We start from the raw sequence: 21,962 nt of genomic DNA, 5'->3' as shown, positions 1-21,962 counted from the left end.
TTGTATTCTTAGAATGCAAATAACTTCAGAAGAAGGAGTAAGAGATTCATCTCCATATCACCCATAATATGTATTGGCACAAATATGAAACTCAATATATACGTGTAAAATTTTAAAAACAGTAATAAAATAAAGACCTAAAACACACTTTTGGTGGGGAGGAGCCTTTGTTCACATATTATAAGAGAAATTACCTCAAGAAATAAGACAGTAAAACCAAAAGGGTTCAAGAATGGTTTATAAAATCATACCACAAACATTTTCTGAGTTCTCACTCTGTCCAGACACTTGAATAGGATTTGGTGGCTTCAGTGTGAGGTGACATCTGGGCCTTAAAGAACGAGTAAATAACTAGTTCGTTTGCAGGCTGATGGTATAATGATGCTAATGTGTCATTTTTGTCGCCATAGGGCCAAATACTTTTCAACAACTGGGACTCAATTTTTTCTGGCCACGGAGGTCAGTTCAGTACACGTGTTCCAATATACTCCTTTGATGGCCGAGACGTGATGACAGATCCTTCTTGGTAAGTAGGGATAGAAGCCTCAAAGTATATGGTACAATAGACAATTTCAGGAGACATTCTAATCATGGATGCTTTTGTCAGCTGCCCCTCTGGGGTGTTGTCAGCATAAAGCCTCAGTGAGGCAGCTGAGGGCCATGGAGAGAGCCCTGGCCTTGGAGCCAGGAGACCTGAGTTTAATACCTTAATATGGGAACTTGGGCAAGGCACTTCCGCTCACTGAGCCTCAGCTGCCTCACCTGCCAAATGGGCAAGATAATCATATCTATACCTTATACTTGTTATGAGAATAAAATAAATGTGAGAATTTCTAGCATACCCTTAGAAAGTGGTAAGTAATGCTATTCTTGGTGATCCTTTAAGCCTATGCTGTGAGCTGCAGTCAAAGTCTTTGAAACTATGTATGCTATTAAGAATAGAACAAGTCAGCAAACCTTTCCTCAGTGTCTAGTCTATGACAGGCCCAAAGCCAGGCCTGGAAGGCATGATAATAAACTTACACCGCCCTGCTCTTACAGGACTCACAGCCCACAGGGAAAGACAGATACAGACTAGCTACAATTTAAGACAGAACATTGTAATTGTAAAATGGAGAAGCAGATAAGATGATAGGAGCACAGAGGAAATAGTCATCATTACTTGGGGTGAGAATCAAGAAGCCTTCCTGTAAGAGGAAGCATTTAATGGACTTTGAAAGGTGAGAAGGAATTCATTAGGCCAAAAATGAAAGAGGCCACTCCAGACTAAGGGACTTATTGAGCCAAGGTTCAGATTCATGAAAACAGAGGGTATGATTTGAGAACAAGTACAATCTGGATGTGGTCGGAACGGTGTGTTCAGATAGTTAGAAAGAGCAATGAAGATAGAGAGAGGATCTGTAGTCAGACCATGGAGGGTTTAGAAGGCTGACTTGATTCACTAGATCTATGCCAATTTGTTCACCGAGATATGCCACAAAGAAGAAAAAGTAACATGACAAAATTACTTTTTAGGCCCCAGAAGGTCATTTGGCACGGTTCCAGCACCCATGGCGTGCGTCTTGTGGATAAGTACTGTGAAGCATGGAGAACTGCTGACATGGCAGTCACGGGATTGGCCTCCCCGCTGAGCACCGGGAAGATTCTGGACCAGAAAGCATATAGCTGCGCTAGTAGGCTGATTGTTCTCTGTATCGAAAACAGTTTTATGACAGATGCTAGAAAGTAATGACCTTCCCATAATCCTAAAAGAGTCTTCCAGTTTTTCTTATGTGAAGAGTTGACACTGAAATCTAAAATGTTTAAATGTTGTAAATATTAGTTTTTTATTACACATTCGTCACAACAGCAACCAAAGAAAACATACCTCAATACGCCCAAAACTGAAGACATAAAGGACTCAGATCAAAGATAACAATCTGATCTATATATCGGTGCTAGATTCTGCAGGAAACTCTATGCAGTGTGAACACATCCCAACATGGTTAAGAGCAAGCTGAAAACAAAGGCCTTGGCATTCTGCCCACTGCATCCTTCAGAAAGTTATTTCCTCCTTTTAGCCATTGTTGTCAAGTGTAAGATGTCCTTCATGTTTTCTTATAAAGTCAGTGTTTAGAAATGTTATACCCTTTCTAAGTTATGTGCTGACCAAATGCTTTATTCTTTAATATACATCCATCATTTGCAACTGCTGTTCATACAGAGATACAGAACTGCTCAAATGATCCTATTTGTAGTTTCTGATATTATCAGACTTCAATTTTTTTTTCATAAAATATTATTGCCATCATGCTTCAGGAGTTTTATATTTTTGCTACAATCATATATTAGTATGGCATCTGTTTTTATTGCTCTGACTTGCTGGAAAAGTTGAAACTCCAAATTATCTGAAACTAGAAAAGAAATAGCACATAATTACTACATTTCCTTTGGTGGCCCTTCCACCCATCTCCTACCCTAATTTTGTGACTTCCATTTGGCGACTCTTGAATTATAACTGCGATTGAACAAACAGGTTCATGAGGATGAATTTTCTGAGACACCTATATCTTCATGCTGTATACTTTGTTCTTTGTTTTTTTCTTTTTCCTATGTAAGTGAACATAAAAATATCTTTTCCAGGTGCTTTCTTCTGTTTCACTTTTTTCCCTTAATTCCTTTACTCTCCCCCCTTGATGTGGAAGTGGCCCTAGGGCGAGTTTGCTAACCCTGTCACTGCCACTTTATAGTCCTCAGGGTATGACCAGAGAACAGGAAGAGTTTCCCATCATGCTCATCTGCTCTTGCCTGTTGTCTCCCACTTGGCTGGGGCAGCATGGGGTGGGCAGAAAAATCTCAATGTGGGAAAGAGGATGAACTGTGACTATCTCAATACATGACTTCAGATAAGTCTTCCTTTTTCTCTCAAAAAGCATAATAATATCAGCTGCTAGTTATTAAACTCAGATCTTTTATAAGCCCCATTTACCTTTCCTCATAACTCTGCAAGGTAGGTATTTCTATTGCCACTTTACAAATGAAAAAAAGAAATTGAGGCTCAGGAAGTCCCTTGTACCAGGTCACACAGCTCGTGAGTGATGGGGCTGGTTTCAGACTCAGGGTTTGTCTCATTCCAGTGCCCAGGATCTTTTCAAAGAACCACTGTACAAGGCTGCCTATCCCCTCCCTTCCAGCTCCAAGACTGTGACTTTGTGCCTCTTGGCTGTACCCCGCAGGAGAAACAGGATCACTAGGCAAGGGGCATGCCGGGATATTTCCTCCCATTCAGCTGCGCTGGCTCAGAAACTCGACAAAGTGAATCCACCCGAATAGTCCTTGAAGTAGAAAGGAAATCGAGGACCAAAAAAAAAATCCAGACAGCCCAGACCTCCACTTAGGGGCTTCTCAAATGGAGGAGTGGTGAGAATCTAATGAGTCACCGAATGAAAACAGTTATAGGTTGGAAAGCCGTAGAGGTGGATCACTGAGGACCAGCAAGTGACTGAGGGGCTGGGGGGTCCGGCATAGACAGGAATTGAGGGGGATGGGAGTGCAAGGCTTGCAAGGCCATGAAGTGAAGACACTGTCCATTTTGGTGGGAGCCCCCTGGGTCACGGAGGGATGGGATGGGATGAGGATTCAAGGAGAGCCAAAAGGAGGAGAGACCCTTTTTGCTAGCCCTAGGAAGGGGTATTGAGGTTCACGTCCTGACTTCTCAGTCCTTTTTGTGCACTGAAGGAGGATGTAACGAACTGGCCCTCCCAAAAGAGGTTTTGAATCAACCCCAGTCCCATTCAGACTGAGAATAACAGTTAAAATCCTGGGTCTGAGAATGACAATTAAAACCCTTCACTGAACATTGGCTTTCTTGTCACTTGCTGAGCCACAAAGGCCCTTCAGACAGGCTGTTGTGCCTACCCTCTGCCCCATCTTGGTCTAGCCTGGCCCTTTTGCCAATGGCCAGTGCAGACTCTGCTTCATCTGTGACATCCCCCATCCCCCTGCACCTGCTTACCTTTTGCCATCCTTCCTCTTCTGAACATCTGATGTGTTTAAACACCTAGATCTTGTTACACAACTGAAACATAATGGCTGAAAGGTATCTAAGCCCTCACCCTTCTCCTGAATGTACCTCAAGGCCAGGAAGAAGTCTAACCCTATCAGACAAAATAAGGGAGAGAAGATATGCCACAAGGAGTTCATCTTCAGTGTGAGAAGTCTTTGGGTGCTTGCCAAGTCTGTATTGTAGATTCTGAAGGTGTAAAACCTGCAGCATCCAAGGTACCCTATTCAGAAGCAGAACCAGAAGGACAGAAGCAGCTGCCCTGTATTAACCCATATCAAGGCCAGGCCCCACGAGGAGGCAGACTTTGAATGGCACAAAGGAGCAAAGGGACTGAGGAGAGATGGGGGTGGGGGAAACAGAGCATGAAGGAGAATCCTTCATGGGAATCCTCTCTGCCAACGTGGCCAAGTGGTGGTGCCTGAAGAAAAGTCACCTTCAGATTTCCTGCACTCTCAGAGCCACCCTCAGATTTCCTGCACGTTCTGGACTTTATATGGCTTGTTCTACGTTGCTTGAACCTGTGGGAAGTGCAAGTAGGAGACAGCATGGAATTCAGGGAACTGTCAGCAACCTAGTACAGCTGCATATTAGTCAGTAAGGGAAACACAAGTCAAATTCATAAACAACAACAAAAAGAATGGGTTGGCTCATGAAATAAGTAGGACAGAGGACGTGAGATTCAAGCAATGTCACCACTTGGCACGCTCTCTCTCTGTCTCTGTGTGTGTGTGTGTGTGTGTGTGTGTGTGTGTGTGTGTGTGTGTTTTCTACTATTCTCTGTATATGGCTTCCTTCCCTCCAACCAAAGGCAAGATTCCTCTGTGTGGCAGGAGCTTTTCCCAGACAGTTCCAGGCTTACATTACTCCACCACCCCAGACAGTGGCCTCTCCCTTCTGGTATAATATTAATTCCTAGAAAGAACTCTGATTCGTCCCACATGGATTGTGTGCCTGTGACAATGATTGGCAGCTCCACCCAAGATGGATTGTGCAGAAGGAATAATTTCTCCATTCAAAATAGTAGGAGGTTGGCAATGACCAGAAAACAGGGTCTCAGGAAGTTGAGAAAACCAAAAAAAAAAAAAAGAGAGAGAGAGAAGAGAAGAAAAAAGAAAAGAGAAAAGAAGGATTCCAGCAGATACAACAACAGGAAAGGGATGAGTGTGGGGGACGTGGAGGTGAAATGATAGAGGTGAGGTCACGTTGGACTTGAATTCCAAGATGAGGTGTTTAGACTTTATCCTGCAACTGCTGGCACCTGGGAAGACTTTAAAAGGTGAGAGATGGGATGAGACAGCCTGTGACCTACGCAACCGTGTCAGCAGGGACTGGAGGCAAAGACATGCTGGGAACTGCTCAGGAAAAGCTCCTGGTGACCCGTGCAGTTGTTGACAGCACTCAAAAGGGCTATCGGTCCTTTTTAATATAGATAGATGTTTGTATTTATAAATACCAACAAATATTTGATTTGACGAATCTCTTAAAGATTAAACGATCTCAAAAAGGAAACCAGCATATCCATCAGAGCAAATGGCTTTTATTAAAAAGGATTATTACAGAAAACAAGAGCTAACTTTTTAAAAATTCAAATTTTGTATTCCAGAGAATGGTCAGAGGTAGAAGAAGTGTGAAATGGAATACTAGGAGAACAAGAAACAGCCCCTGAAAATCAAATATATGATTGTACAAACCTCAAAATAAAACATAAGGGCAGCATAAATCCTATCGAAAACTAGTGACTTATCAGGTAAACTCATAAGAATTAATACAATCTTCTCAGAAAACAGACAAAAAGATAGATTCATGAGATAAAAGAAAGTGATAAATATAATGTCCCAATATTTATATAACGGGAGTCATAGAATAATAAAGAAGAATGAATAGAAGTGAAGTAACGATTAACGAAATAATGAAAGGAAATTTCCTGAGCTAAAAGAGTTTTATCTATGGATTGAAGTGGTTCACTGAATCCTGGGCAGAATTGTTGCAAAAAATCCACTCAAGGACATAGCTGGTAAAACTTCCAAATTTCAAGGATAATGTAAGGATCTTACAAACTTTCATACAAAAAGAGATCCAGACTGGAATTGGAGCTCTCATTTTCAGTATTAAATATTAAAAGACAATGGTGCAATATGTAAATAATCCTGCAGATTAAGGGTTTTTAAAATTTTGCAGCCAGCCCAACTGAGAACAAAAGAGAGATACTTTCAGAAATGTCAAGACTTGAATTTATAGCATCAGGTGCCCTTTCTGCGAAGCGATCTTTGTGGAACAATTATCACCAAATAAAAATGAACACATAATAAAGATCTCACAAAGCAGAGGGCATTGTGATATATAATATACTCGAAATCTCATGAGAAACAAGATAATTTGTAATTAATTCTCAATGTGTAATAACTGTACCATATGTGAATTGAGGTGACTTTTCTTTAATAATTATGTACTTATTTGCATATGTGTTAGAAATGTATAGGTAGCACCAAATCCACAACTTCACATTTATTTTTATTCAGTATGAAGTTTAATTGAATATTTAAGTTTTAAAAAGTATGTTGATTTAAAGAAAAATGTTAGAGAGTAGGCAAATGAATGAGTTTGGGGAAACATCTGACTAAATAATTGTTGATAATTTAGTTGTAAAGTGCGTTCCAGACTTAACCAACTTGCGATGATAAAATAGGTTCATGTCTCTTTAAAACCTAAATTACAAGTCTGATCTCCTAGGTGTGAAATTAGCACAAAGTCCAGTCCTTTTTTTCCTCATATATTCTTCAATATTCTTCTTCCGCATATTTCAGAGTTGCTTCTATTTTACCAGGAATTTGTTCTACTCATTTAACTCACATCCAATAAAAATGCACTCACTCTCTCCTTAAGATTTGACAACCAAAATGACATCCAGCTGTCACATCCAACTGCTGGAAGTTTAGGATCTCTGGATGATGTACATTCCATTCCACCAGGTCCCGATGCTGGTCAGTCAATCAATAATTATTTATTGAGCATATAGGGGTACCAATAAAAGACAGAGTAACCATCCTCAAGGATCTTATATTCCAGTGGAAGGGGGGATAGATAATAAATGTGCAAACAAATAAGATGAATTCAGGTGTTGAAAATTGCTAAAATAAGACAAAATAAGGTAATAGGGTTTGAATGGGGAAGAGGGATACTGAAATATCCTTCTGAAGAGATGACATTTGAGTTGAAATATTTGAAACTGGTGTACTGCGGTGTCCTGATTAATGTATAAACATAAAACTATTTGATTGCTTTAAATGGTATCTCCAACTATGCTATACTTATACTATAGTCTCTTACAGCATAGACCCTTATAATCCCATGGAGAAGTATATTAGTTATGATCTACCCAAAAGTCTCTTTAAGTATTTGAAACAGAGGAAATTTGATGCAGACTATTAGTTACATAAGTGATGGAAAAACTGAGAAACTCAACAGGGCGTGCAGTAAGACTCTCCAGATATTATCAAAAGAGAGGCAATGAAAGCGGATGTGTTATTAGAGCCCAGAGGCTGGGATCAAATGGCAAAAATTAGGCTGTGCTGGGCCTGGAGTCATAAGGAAGGAATAGCACTCAGACAGAAACTGCACTGGAGGCAGAGAAGGTAGAAGAAAAAAATGCCTTGATTTGTTCCTTCTTCCTGCTTTCCAATTCCTCACCCATCCAAGGTAGCTGGAAGTCAGCTGACCCAGCAGCTTGGAAGGCAGGACCTACAGAGATCAGGTCCCCAACCACATTATAGGGCAAGATGGGAAAAGGGAGAAAGGCACCTTGAGGGCAAATGGGCCCAGGACAGAAACCGGAAGATTCCATTACTAAAAGACTTCAATCTCAAATGCTGTTTAAATTTCTTCTCCCTTTCCCCTGCTAGAGCTGGGATCTTGACTGCTAAAAATGAAGGTGGAGAAGGAGTTTGATCAGGTTCTGAGATATCTGTCCCTTCCTCTTCCTTCTTCAAGGTCCAGCTCGTCCAATGTTTTGGGGAGGCTAGAGAGTTAGGAAACTGAACAAGAGTTTCTTTACTCGCCTGGCCAAAGCTGTCACTCTTTCTAGGTTGGCTGTTATTACTTCTCTGGCTACCAGTGGCCACTGACACTCTGTCTGTAGCAGACATTCAAAAACTAGTGAGTCATCTGGAGGACCTGTGGGGCCCAAGCATGACTACCTTTTGTAATGTCCACTTAGCCCAACTAGAAATTCTTGCATTCTTGTATTCTTGCCAGAGCGACAGGAAGACTCTATGTAGCTTCTCTTCTATCTCTAGTCCCATCTTGAAACAATGCCAGTCTTTCTCTACCATACTCACGAAAGTCCAAGGCAAATTAGAAAAATGACATCCAACTTGGGGACAGTATGCCAAGCTCCTGTCCCCTCAGGGCCCCTGTCTCTATGGTTGATTCTTTGGAGCCTCTCCAATATTTGAGTTAGGGGGAAGTTCATCTCTCACCACAAACACTGCACTCCCCACAAGGCAGATGACTCTGTCTCTAATATCCCTCTTTCTCTGCTTCCCAGGCATCTCCTGAAGATTAGGAAAGAGGGGTGGAGGACGGCTGGTAGGGACATTCTGACACTTTTAGTAAGCCCCTGAGAGAGGCCCCTGGTGCCATGACAGGCAGCTCTCTTGAGAGGGTGATGTGCTTAGAGCCTCTTTGTCTGCATCTCTGGCCTTTAGCTGGAATCTCTAGACATCAAGCAGAGTCTCATTGAACATCCTGCTACCTGTGAACAGTGGAAGCCAGGCAAGCTTGCAAAGATCTCAGAGAAGAGTGTCCCAAGAAGGAGTAACTGCAAATGTTAAAGGCCTTGAGACGCAAACTCAGAGTGTCAATGTGCAGAGAGGAGCTAATAGGAGCTGCAGCAAGAGTAAATATGAAGCAGACAGATGAGACCAGGGAGGTTAGGTAGAAGCTGCAGGTCACCCAGGCTCTGTAGACCAAGGTAAGGGGGTTGGATTTTATGTCTGGCTGCTCTGAGACACTTCTGAAAGGCTTTAGGCAGGAGAAGGACATGAACTATTTTTTGTTTTTGCTTTTGTTTTTTGTTTTGAGGCAGAAAGTTATGTTATTAGATGTATCATTATGACTTTTTTTCACTGTCGCAAAACAGAAAACCAGCATTAATTCTTTACATACATAAAGAGAGACTCAGAAACACATACATGCCTCCTGTTCATTTCATTATTGAGATAGATACAAATATCTAGATTTTTGCGCTCACAGGATCTGTTAGGTTAAAAAGTATACACGCTGATTTTTGTTTCAGAAAGACCGCTGTGACTTCTGTGTGCTGGATGAACTATGAGAGCAATGCTAGAGGCAAATCGACCAGCTACTGAACTGTTGTAGTGATTTAGCTGAGAGGGGATGATGTCCTGGGCTATGGCCAGAGCAGAGGAGATGATGAGAAGTGGTCCGATTTGGGATGAATTTAGGAGAGGCCCTGCTGAAAGGACTCAGTTGTGAGAGGATGATTTCTGGGATTTGGGCCTGGCTAGTTGCTTGCATGGTGGTCCTACTTCCTGGTATGAGAATGACTCTATAAGTCATAAGTCATTTTTGTTTGTTTCCTTCATTGTTGTATACCCAGGGTCTACAAGAGTATCTGCCACTTAGTAGGAGCTCAATAAATAAGTGTCAGTTCGATCGGGTTATTGTTGAGATGCCTATTGGCCATACTTATGCTCTTGCCATGTATGACTAAATGATACATTTAATCACTCCATATATGTTTAAAAAGTTCTATTTTAAAAAGGGGAATGGAGAAGAAATTCCAGTTGTTATCAGCCAACTACCTATCTCCTATCCTTCTAGACTGAGACAGCAAAAACTCACTTCTCTGGCAGGGGACCCAATTCCTTTGTGGTGTCCTAGCGGTCCTACCTCTGAGAGGACTTGGGAGAATTCCCCTGAGGAGTGGAATTCTGGGCCCCATCATAGAGGGATTTCTTCTCTTCACCACAGGCTTAGAGGAGGGTACATGTCCTGGGGACGCAGCTTCCTGGTTCGAGCTAGCTTGAAGCTCTTAGAGATGAGAAAGTTCCACATGGGTCCTGGGATGTATTCCAGTTAATGTTGCTTCAAGATGAGATGCTCCCTCTTTACTCCAGCTCCCCCAGGGTACCTCAGCATCAGAATTCTGCTTTTACAGTTCTTTAAGGAAAAAGATCATCAAATTCTCTGCACCCTTGGGCTCTTGCTGCAAGGAGAGGGAGCCTCTCTTTTACTGACTGCTATTCCCTTCTGCTTTCAAACAATCCAGCTTCGATGGAAGCATCCTTTTTTGGTAGCACATAGCCAACTCATTCTAATATCCTGACATCTTTTGACCTAGACCTCTCATAACAGCTGGCGAAGATTTGCCCGGCTGATATGGCCTGAAATGCCAACTCCCCCGCCCCCCAGGAAAGAGTAATCCTTGCCTCAGTCAGTTCCACATTTTAGGATCTATTATCTTATTACTTACAAGTCCCCACTGGCAAGTACCAACTTCTGTTTTATTCAGGCTTCTTTAGTTACAGGATAGAATCCAAGTAAAATTTGTGTAATCTAAAAAAGGAGAGTTACTACTTCTTGTAAAAAGGGTGGACTTGGCATTAGGATCACTGTGTCTAGATAAACAACTAATTTTGTCAAGTCTTTCTCCCTCTTACTCCCATCCCTTTCTCTCCATCACTCATCTTAACTTTTCTCTGTGCTCCGGCCTCAATTTCTCTTACTTGTAATGGCTTCATCCTGGCAAGGATAGGGCACAGCAGGCACAGCCACTAGAATCTCCTGGCTTAAGTCATTTAGCTCAGCTTTGCCAAAGTAATGAGAAGGCTTCTCTCTCCTCGCCCTGCTTTACGTGATATAAGTCTCAGCTGATGGCCCAGCTTTTATCAGTCTCCTCATTCAATCTCAGAAGCTGGGGAGTGAGGTTCTATGATTGGTTAGGCCTAGGCTCCCGTTGTCATCTTTATGGCCAGGGGTCAGGAGTCTGTGATTGACAGCCCCACCAGAAGCAACCCCTCTAGCAGGGGAGGAGCAGATCACTAAAGGAAGAAGATAAGGGGCTTTCCTGGTTAAGAAAGAAGGTAGGAGGAACTGGACAGGCAAACAAAACAGTCTCCTCTTACAGGAAGTCAGATGTAATGCCGGGAACTGAAGAAAGTGTGCATTCAGAAGCCGGTTTGGTTTTGTTTTCTAACCTAAACAAGAAATGAACTTCATGGGTGAGAATTGTAATGAGGGAAGGAGCACACCGTCTTCCTCTAGAAACGCACTAAAGGGGAAGTTGTGAGAATAGGCCACCAGCCTGCAGGGGGCTCGTGAAGAAGAAGGCCATTTCGGGTGATGACTCAGTGCGGTGTATCACGCCTCCCTCAGCTCTGCTCTGTTCAGTTTTCCAAAGCCAAATAAATAGGAAGTGTGGCAGACTGGATTCTTTTTAGCAGCAGTACACTTGGGTTTGTTTTCATGGGCATGAGTCCACTGGAAAACAATTATGCGCTCTTGCCTCTTTGCTGCATCAGAGAAATGGAGCACTTTTCAAGAGAGATTTCAAAGAAACAACGTTTTATCTTACAAAATGGAATCACCTAGTGACTGCCGAATTGGCTGTGCTATTATGTCATGACTGGTTCTTTTTTAACATAAAAGTTGTATATATTTAAGGTGTACAATTTGTTTTGATATTTATAGTGAAATGATTACTACAGTCAAGCCAAATAACATATCCATTTCCCCCCATAGTTATCATCTGTGTGTGTGTGTGTGTGTGTGTGTGTGTTTGTGTGTGTGTATGGTGAGAGCACCTGAGTTCTATCTTGTAGCGAATTTCCAGTATACAATACAGTATTATTAACTGTAGTCACCGTGCTGTACATTATGCCTCTGGAACTTATTCATGCTACATAACTGCAACTTTGTGCTCTCAACCAACATCTCCCCATTTCCCCTACCTCTCTGCCCCTGGTAACCATCATTCTACTCTATGACTTTATGAATTCAACTTCTTTAGATTTCCAATATGAGTGACATCATGCAGCATTTTTTTTCCTATGTTCAACTTTTTTCACTTAGCATAATGTCCTTCATGTTTGTCCATGTTATTGCAAATGGCAGGATCACGTTCTTTTTTAAGACCGAATAATATTCCATTATATAGATATATATTATTTTTATCCATATATATATATATATATAGTTTTTTTTATCCATTTGTCCATCAACAGACACTTAGGTTGTTTCCATGTCTTGGCTATTGTGAATAATGCTGCTAAAAATGGGAGTGCAGCTATTTCTTGAAGGTACTGATTTCATTTATTTTGGATATGTACCCAGAAGAGAGATTGCTGGATCATATGGTAGTTCTATTTTTAATTTTTTTTAGGAACTTCTATACTGTTTTCCATAATGATTGTACCAATTTACATTCCCACCAAGTATATAAGGGTTTTCTTTTCTTTACATTCTCTCCAATACTAGTTATCTTTTGTCTTGTTGACAATAGCCGTTATAACAGGTATGTGATATCTCATTGTTGTTTTGATTTATATTTCCGTGATGATTAGTGATGTGGAACATCTTTTCTTGTACCTATTGGCCATTTGCATGTCTTCATTGGAAAAAAATCTATTTAGGTCTTTTGTCCATTTTTAAAGTTGGGGTTTTTTTGTTTGTTTTGTTTTTTCGGTTTTGGGGGAGTGATTTTTGGTATTGAGTTGAGTTCCTTATATATTGTGAATATTAACCCCTTAACAGATATGTGATTTGCAGATATTTTTTCCTATTCTGTAGGTTGCCTTTTCACTTTGTTGATTGTTTCCTATGCTGTGCAGACGCTTTCTAGTTTGATGTTGTTGCTCTTATTTATCTTTGCTCTTGTTGCCTGAGCTTCTGGTTTCCTATCTAAAAAAATCATTACCAAGACCAATGTGTCGAGACTCGTTCTGGTCGTATAGTTTCTATTAAAATCTTAGCATGCCAGAATCAAACGGGATCTTAGAGATCATAGCCAACCCCCTCATACTACAGAGAAGGAAATCAAGGCCCAGAAAGGGGAAGGGAGTGATTCAAAAGACCCAATGAGTTAGAGGCAGAGTGAAGTCTAACGCTGAGATCTTCTGAATCATTGCACAAGGATCTTTCCATGAAATCACTCGAGGATGCTTAATAAGGTAAATAATGGAATGTCTGTTACAAATTTTCTTCTGAATGTCCTTGGAAGCAGATGATGGGAAATTTCAACCTACTGCTGCAAGTGAAATTGCTAAACGAATTCTGTTCTTGCATGCCAAAAATCTCTCCGCAAAGATGTGACTTCGTCCTGCTTTAAACATGGGCTACTTGAATTCGGCCATCAAGGACACGCTCTCATTTCCCAATGACCTTTTCTGTCTCTGAATTCCTGTGGTCTGAAGGTTGCCTTGAATCAACTGCTTGACTGTGTTTTTGTCATCTCTGGTACCTCTGGGTGTCCGCATTTGACTGTTAGGCTGTGCTGCTCAACATTGGCCCCCATCAACCTGTTTCCCATTCTCACCATGAGGCTGTGTGGCTCAATTGCCCCTCCAGACACTCCTGCCTCGAAGCCCTGCAACCTGATCCATCTGGAATACAGCAGCCGTTCCCTTGCCCTTTGGCTCCCAATTAGTTTAGACTGTCTGGCTGGAGATGGGAGGGTGTGAAGAGAACGAAGGTGAGGTACTTATTGGCCAGGTTCCCTGTCTATGGGATCTCCAAGGTCGGGCTGCATCCCTCCATCGAAAAGCTCTACTCCTGTAGAGCAGCTCCCTTCCTAGAACTCTCTCTCCAGGTACTAGTAGCTCCTTTTCCCTGCACCTGTTCATGTCTGGGCTGCTAACAGCATGAGCCCTTTGGGGTTATGCATTCTCTCGTGGTTTCTCCATACACTGCCGTCCTTTTAAAAATAATCCGTTTATTAAACTCTCTTCAAATTACCCCAGTTGGGTGTGCCAACTTTTCAGCTGGGATTCTGACCGATGAACCACCTGACTCCAACCTGGGGTCTCCCCTCCTCCTTAGGACATATTCTATCCCAAGAGAGACAATATTCAGAGCCTAAGTTCAGAGGTCAGTTTATACGCAGGATCCTTGAGCCTGGGCTCCTAAGACTTAATAGCAAATTTTCACCTTATTTCTGAGAATACATCTCCAGTACCTTAAGGTGGAACTCCTCACATGGAGATGGCAAGGAGCTGGAAGTCACGACCTTGAACAAGGAGCCTGCAATGCTGGGCTGGCTATCTGGGCTGGAGTCAGGTATCTCTTATAGCAGAGGGGCAAGAATGGGCTGGTAACCCTGAAAGAGAGCCCACTCTGGCAGCATCAGAAGCCAGAGTGCTCCTGTGCTTTCTCAGGCTGATGAGAGCTGGGGAAGGGATTTGTGTCCATGCTTAGGCCAGGGCACTAGGCAGGAGCAGCCCCTGCCAGGGCTCAGTGTGACAATGGCAGCAGAAGTCTGCTAATTAGGTTGAAAGAGCCACTAGAGAAAATGAAGCATATTACTCTCCTCTCAATACTAACCATCCCACCCCCACAATATCCCACTAGCTTGAAGTCCTAGTCCCACAGTCTAGCCATCTCACAGGCCTCTGAAGCTCCGAGTCCCTGTTCTGACAATCACAAGCTATTCAGTAGTAGCCAGTGTCGCCTTTATTTCTATCCCTCTTTGTGCTAGACACAAAATATGTTAGACTGGGAATAATTTACAGTCACTTACAACCTGCTTCCTTCAGACTGCCACTTGAGCACAAAACTGTGTGGGGTAGCAGTTTCACAGAAGAAATAGACAGTTGCAAAGATACCCAAAGTGATAATATTATCTCACATTTTTTACAGTGTTTCACAGTTTGTCAGACATTTTCTCATGCATTACATATCAATTGATTCTCACAATAAGCCTATTATATATGTGTGTGTATCTGTCTTTCTTCCATCTTCCATTTATCTATCTATCTATCTATCTATCTACCTATCTATCATCTATCATTGTCATCTAAAATGTATCCGAGAGCTTCAGACTTCAAGAAATAAAACAACTTGCCCAAGGTCATATAACTAGACAGAATGAATTCTTCTGTATATTTATTATGATCTCATTGTGCAGTATATTAGTTGTGATTATTTCTGTCTCCCACTTGAGTCTGTGAGCTCATTAAGCATAGAGTCCATGGCTTATTATATTTTTGTCATACATTCTAATATGTGTGTATATGTGTGCATACACTGCATCCTTAATGTATAATGAATAATAAAACAGCCATGTATCCACCACTTAGGAAATAAAATGTTACCATAACTGTTTAAGCCTCCTGTGACTCTTCCCTGTATCTTTCTCTCAATCTCCTAACTGCTACTCTGAATTTTGTCTTTATCACATGACTATATCCTTAAAAATACATTATTTATTTGCGCATATGATTTAACTTTATAAATGGTCACATGGCCTATTTATCCTCACTCCCCCCAACACATATACACCTTTCCCATACATAGATACCGTCCGACACACAGTAGGTGCTTGGGCTAGCCTGGCCCTAGCATGACCAAAAAGCATCTGTCTGCTCACTACAGTCTGCAAGGGGTTGAAGAAGTCTGATCAGAGGCTGCGGTTGCGGTCTGGATAACAAAACCACACAAAACATCTCAGGACACCCAGGAATGTGTACCGCATGCCCATACGGCTACTCCAGGGAAGTCCTTTGTAGCCACAAATCCGACCTATTCAGGGGGCAAGTCCTAGTGGACTGCTTCCTACTTGAAACTAGAGTCCCCCACGTTGGACTTCAACATCTTTTCTCTCAAGGCCTTCCTTCTGAGTCACAAGTGGCAAGCACCACCCCTATATACTTAACGACCCTGTACCCTCCATTAACCCAATTTCCACTTCCTTCCACACTTGCCTCTTAAATTTCTAGAGAATTTATGATGCATTTTAACAACCATTTAAACAATGCCAGTAGTTTCTGCAAACCTTATGAGTGACATTTTTTCAAACTCTGGGCTATGACCCACTAATGAGTTGTAAAGTCGATCTAGAGTGTTCAGACCGGGATTTCAGGTCAAGAAGCCAGGATTACAAAACATCAGAGTGTGTTCCCAGTAGCAAGGGGTAAATAAAATATTACCATTATTTCGTGAAAGTGTTGTTCCAGCTGTCTCTGTGTGTGTGTGTGTGTGTGTGTGTGTGTGTGTGCGTGCGCGCGCGCGCGCGTGCGTGTATTGGGTTGCAATGTAAAATGCATTTCCTATTATGGACCATGTTTGCAAGCCATTGTTCAAGAAGAACTTTGCAGAGGACATTGGTTGCTTACTTACCTACAATCTATTCTCTCCGTGCCCTACAATGGGGTAGATTTGTGGTTTGGGTGGACTCTAGGATTATCCATGACTGACCTAAACCAATTATCATAATTTTAACCTATGAATGGTTCAAGAATGGACAGTAATCCTAGGCCTAGACCAATTGGGACATGTCACTCCTTGGCCACATTGGGGGGACATATGACCCAATTAATCCAGGAATCTGTCTCAGAGAATACAACCAAATCCTCTGATGGGTCTGGAAACCTTACAAATGGATGCTTTGGAGAGCCCTGCTCTGGTCTGAAAAACAAAAATGCTATTCACTGTCCACCCCACTCGCCACTCCAGACCAGAATTTGCTGGGAAAAGAGAAGGAAAGACCAAAAAACAAACAAATAAGGAACAGGATAATTTCCAAGTTACATCATCAATAACCTACTTATAAAAGTCATGGTTCTGTTGCTCTAAAGAGAGCTTGGTGGGTGACCACAGGTCCCTCTCAAACTCTAGGTTCCCAAGGAGTAGTTTACATATTGGAAGAACCTAGGCACTTAGGAGGCTGAACTCCCGGGGAAAAAGGGGGATTTGGGGGTCCTCAGCATGTCCACGGCAGGAGAAGCCAGGGGAGCGTTTGAGGTTGTCCAGAAGAGGTGTGAACTGAGTCCAAGTGAGACGATCGGGGACAGGCCCCGGGGATGGACAGGCGAAAGAGTGGAAAGAGAGAAGACAGCCACCACTGCACTTGTCCTGTCACATTGCTGTGAATACAAACAGGAGTGGTTGGCCCTCCTGCCCCCTGTGGTGGCCTTCCAAGACCTGGTCCCCATTCGCCCACCAGATTCCCAGGACTTTTGGGATAGAGATCTGGGTAGTGAGAGCAGTGGAGGGAGAAAGCTAGCTGGATGTACCTTAGAATGGACAAGGTGCCTCTCAGACGAAAAAAAGAGGATGGGCGGCACAGCCCACTTTTTGAGAGCTGTAAATGTAATCCTTCTGGCATCATTAAAACTTTCCTTTTTAATAAAAATTTACATGACTTTTGTTTTGTTTTGTTTTGTTCTGTTTTGTTTTGATGGGGAAGTCAGACCATTGTTCATTTTGATGAAACATTATGATGAGGGGCCTAGGAGAGGGTCCAGCTGTATTGGGGTTATGATACTACAAGAGGTAATTCATTGTATGGAGCCAGCCTCCTCATTAAACTGTGAGCTCCTAGAAGGGAAAAGAGCAGGGTTGAGGCAGTGACCCATGTTTGAAGGAAGAAAGAACAGTTTAGTGAAAAGATCTCATGCTGTAGTCTTGTCCTACTAGGGCACCTGCCCTTCCCCATTCGACCCTGCCCCTGGGGGCAAGGAGAGAGAAAGCCGTGTACCCAGGAACCCTGACTGTACACCGGCTTTTCTTTGGAACTGAGAGGAAAGAACCCACCTCAGAAATAATATGGCGTTATACATAAATGGAACTCTCAAATGCAGTGTGGAGCAAAACCTTCCAGAAGCCAAGACACACAGATTCTATAAGCTTGGTGAACTTTTGGTATTTTCTTCTTTAATTCCCCTTAGCTTCAGAGTTACATTCTTTTGGAAAGTACCTAATTATCTCAACTATCTTACTGAATATGAAAAAATGAGTTTGGGTTACATTCTGGGGCCTAAAAAAGGAGTCTTGAATGGTCCCCTGGGGGGGGGCTGTGTATGTTGACTCAGAGGGCAGGGTTGCAGATGCCAGCATGGTCTGTCCCTCCCTGAGCAGTGCTCATCCCAGGCTCAGGCTCTCTGAAATCTCTCGTAAAAACGTGTCCTGGGCTTTGATTTTGAGTCACATGAGGTACTCCCCAGAACCTGGTCCTGTGATCTTGTGCCTGTTCAGCTCAGCAATGGAGCCATGAAGGCACCACAGTTCTTCCAGAAACAGTCCTGCCTTCTCTTTTTCTCAGAACTCCAAAGAGGACTGGGGCTCTGAGCCTCTCTGCTCTTTCCTGGAAACACCACGTGGCCCAGTTCTGATGGGCTCATGTGTGGGAAACAGCACTTGCCCCGAGTATTATTCGTTCAGAGAACCTCCCTCCGGCTCATGTTCAGTCCAGGAAGTTTGGTCCAGTTGACCATTGGTACTGACTGAGGACACAGGGAGCCTTGACCCTCTTGGTGGTCAAAGTTCAGGAAGCATATGGAATGGTCAAAAACCCAGGGATCAGGAGGGCCTTGATGCTAGGTGAAGGAGGTTGGTTTTGAGCTGGAGTTCTGAGATTTAGGATGCTGAGTGGCTGAGGCCTGGAGGCCAGCTGGTGGGAGGAGTCTTTCCCCGTGGGAGCACTCACTGTTCCCATCGGGGACGAGGGCAGACCCCTGCAGTCAATAGCTGGTGATCTTTGGTCTGCACAGCATCCCTTCTGATCGTAGAAACCTGGTGATGGTTCCTCTAGGAAATGACTCAACCCTTGGTGCCATATGGGTCTAGGGGGAGGGGAGTTGCCAAACACAGCACCTTATGCATCCTGATCTCTACCACAGGAGAGGGCAGGTGATCAAGGTTTAGCCAATCACAGTGCCCCCCACCCCGGCCCCTGGCTTCTGTGATTGATATAAGGCAGTGGTTCTCCACATAAGGCGGTACTGCACACTCCCTGCGTTGGAAACTGGGGTGCAGTTTCATTGTTACTGTCACAATGATTGGGTAACACTTCTGGCATTTAGTGGCCAGGGTCCCAAACATTCAGCAATGCTCTAGACAATGCCCCATAACAGAGAATTGTCCTACTCAAAAGGCCAGTAGCTTCTCTGTTGAGAAACCCTGACCAAAAGGATGGGCACCGGACCCCAGCTGGGCCAATCAGAGGCTAACCCTGGGATTTTGTTGAAGAATGTCTGACAGGAGAAGGCCTTGGCCATCCCTGCTATTCCCTAATACATGCAAGAAGATGTCTGAAGGAGAAAACTAGGAATACACAGAGCAAAGCCTGAGCAATGAGGGAAGGAGAGACACATAAGAGAGCTTACCCTTGACCTTTTCTCTTATGACAGCCAATCTTTTTTTTTTTTTTTTTTTTTGCTTAAGCTCTTTTGAGTTGGATTCCTTTCTCTCGTAACCCAAAGAATCCCAATCACCCTGAGGCTTCAGGAGGCAATGCCTCTCCTCCCTAGCCACTGACATAGGGGATTATTTTAGAAAGTAGATTTTACTCTCTCTCTTAGCTTTCCAAACATCCTTCCATATTTGCTACAAATCAGGAAATAGGTCCAAAGAAGGGCCACAGAGCAAATCAGTGACAGAGACCAGACCAGAAGTCAGGTCTCCTTTCTTGGAGCTCAGAAAGAACAGCCTATTCTCATTTAGTAACATCAAATGTAAATACTGGGGTGGGGGGTGCAATTATGTCCTTAATATGATTTTTGGCATTTAGGGGAATGCTGAGATACACTAAGAGGAAGTTCAGGTCCTCTGGGAAATTTCAAGCTGGTTGGGCCCAGCATGGCTGCTTAGATCCTGTCGGTTTGGCTTAAAAAGTAGAATATTCAGATGAAACTGGGGACACAGACACCCAAGCTAAAGGGCAGATAACTTCAAGCCTTGGCAGGCTCTTCCTTCTTCTTCCTATTTTTTCCAGTTTAGCTAAAGTAATGGCTCTCTAGGATCTGCCATTTCTTCCACAAAGGACCATCAGGAGACAGTTGGCATCTCTCTTTGACCCAGAGGGTTTTTAGAGACTCCTTGTATCCAGGACATTATAATTAGATGAAAATGGGAATCCTTCGCCTTTCCCTATAGGTAGGAAGGATTTATGCAAGGCTTGTGCTTGCCAGATATAGGCTGTACTGGGGCTGGGGTGGGGGCTGCTTGCTTTAAGTGCTATCCTTGATTCTGAGCTATTGGGAGGCCTGGTCCTCTGGAGTGGCCACTATCCCCCAATCCCCACACCTTCCCATTCTCCACCTCCATGCCTATTACACAGACAAAAGTCACCGTCCGTTTTTTCTCGCAGTAGAATACAGTCTTAATTGTTATGGGTATCAAAGGGAACTCAAACAAAAGCTTTTGGCAATGCAGTAGGAGAGAAATTCAGCTTCTGGTGTTATCTCCTCTTCTCCAACTGTGAGAATATGCTCACAGGCTGTCTCTCTTCTCTCTTTCAAGCTGATTTTTCCAAATGCTTGGTTTGCTTTAGGAAAAATTTTAAAGTGTTTTTGAATATTTTGTTTTGTTTTGTTTTGTTTTTACTTGAACTTTTGTTATGAATGTCCAACTTTCAACATACTAGGGACACAAGATTTATCCTGTTTCTGCTTTAGAGGAATTTCTTGAGGTTTCTTAATTTGCGATCAATATTATAAATGTCCCATGGATACTGGACAACAGAAGTGGGATCTGCTGTTTGTGCATGTGAACTTGAGAGAGTGAGAGAGAGAGAAAGAGACAGAAAAGTGTGTGCATGCTTAATCTTGGTAGTTATTCTTGCTTGTTTTTTGACTGCTTGATCTGCCCAATAGAGTTGTATTATGCTCTCCCCAATGCCGCTGCTGCGTTTCTGTTGATCTCTCATCAAATGTATATGCCTTCGTTTTGGATGTACAGTTCTAAATGTGCATGTGAATTTGTGTGTGTGTGTGTGTGTGTGCATGCACGCAAAATTAAACTTGTGCAGGTCTCCTACAAAGAGGCCACATGGGCATGCATTCTGTGTCTTTTGGCCTTTTTCTTCCTTTGTACTTTTCCAGAATGTGCGATTAAAGGGAAATTTGAGCCAAGGGGATGGGGGTAGTGGCAACCTATTGAAAACCTTCAATTTGTCTTGACCACAAGAGACTCCTTCTGGATGACCAATGTTTCAAAAAGCTATACACTCCCCGAGACACACTTGATAGGGCAGACCAACAGGGAGGAAGGATATAGGACCATAATGAGGCAATGAGACTGACTGGTTAGGCCACAACCGAAGAAAGAGTGACAGACGATGACATGCAGGCAGTCAGCTCCGGAGATTCTAACGAGGAACAAGATGTTTCAACAAAAGGAAGGCAGCAAAGGGTACTTCAAAAGCAGAGACAGCCACGTTAGGAAATTTGTCTGCACGGATCAAACACTTATTCCCTGGGCTCAGTTTTGGGACAGAGATTCCAGGCTTGGAAGGGAGAATAATAAAAAGGGTGCTGGGCCAGATAAAGGAATTGTTGTCAATACAGGGACCAGTGCCACAGCCTAGATATGGGAACAAAGCAGAAACCTAGTTGTCAACCCACTGGAGGGTGAGTCCTAGAGATCAAGGCTGGGAAGGCTTCAAGTCAACTGTCTGAGGGCAGGACTGGCACAAACAGAGCCACAGTCTGTAGCTGTGAAACTACTCAGGGTGAGAGAGCAGCCGGCTCAAGTTTGCTAGTCCTGAGCCCTAACTCACAGGGGCCAGGAAGTCAGCATTACCTTTTAGTTCTGGATGTGAGGAAGGTGGTAAAGGCCACAGAATGTGTCTCGTTGGGAAACAGGGAAAGGAGAGGGGAGAGCTTAATGCATTTCTATCTGTCTTTGCAATCAAGTAGTCAAAATTAAGCAAAGATAACTACCAGGATTACATACACACACACAG

At 43.0% G+C, this 21,962-nt stretch overlaps 1 protein-coding gene across 1 annotated transcript in view; it reads left to right on the top strand.

The window, feature by feature from the left end:
- COL15A1 (collagen type XV alpha 1 chain) overlaps positions 1–2,621 on the top strand; it is a 97,072-nt gene extending 94,451 nt beyond the window's left edge. The window contains exons 39-40 of the mRNA XM_006911589.3: positions 411–526; positions 1,516–2,621. Of these exons, the coding sequence (XP_006911651.1) occupies positions 411–526; positions 1,516–1,729 (330 nt within the window). The 3' untranslated portion in view covers positions 1,730–2,621. The remainder of the gene's footprint in view (positions 1–410; positions 527–1,515) is intronic.
- The last annotated feature ends 19,341 nt before the right edge of the window (positions 2,622–21,962 follow it).

The sequence above is a fragment of the Pteropus alecto genome, unplaced genomic scaffold, assembly GCF_000325575.1.
Source record: "Pteropus alecto unplaced genomic scaffold, ASM32557v1 scaffold114, whole genome shotgun sequence".
NCBI classification, from domain to species: Eukaryota; Metazoa; Chordata; class Mammalia; order Chiroptera; family Pteropodidae; genus Pteropus; species Pteropus alecto.
The sequence above is the reverse complement of the archived record's forward strand: the minus strand, read 5'-3'. Positions and strand labels throughout refer to the sequence as shown.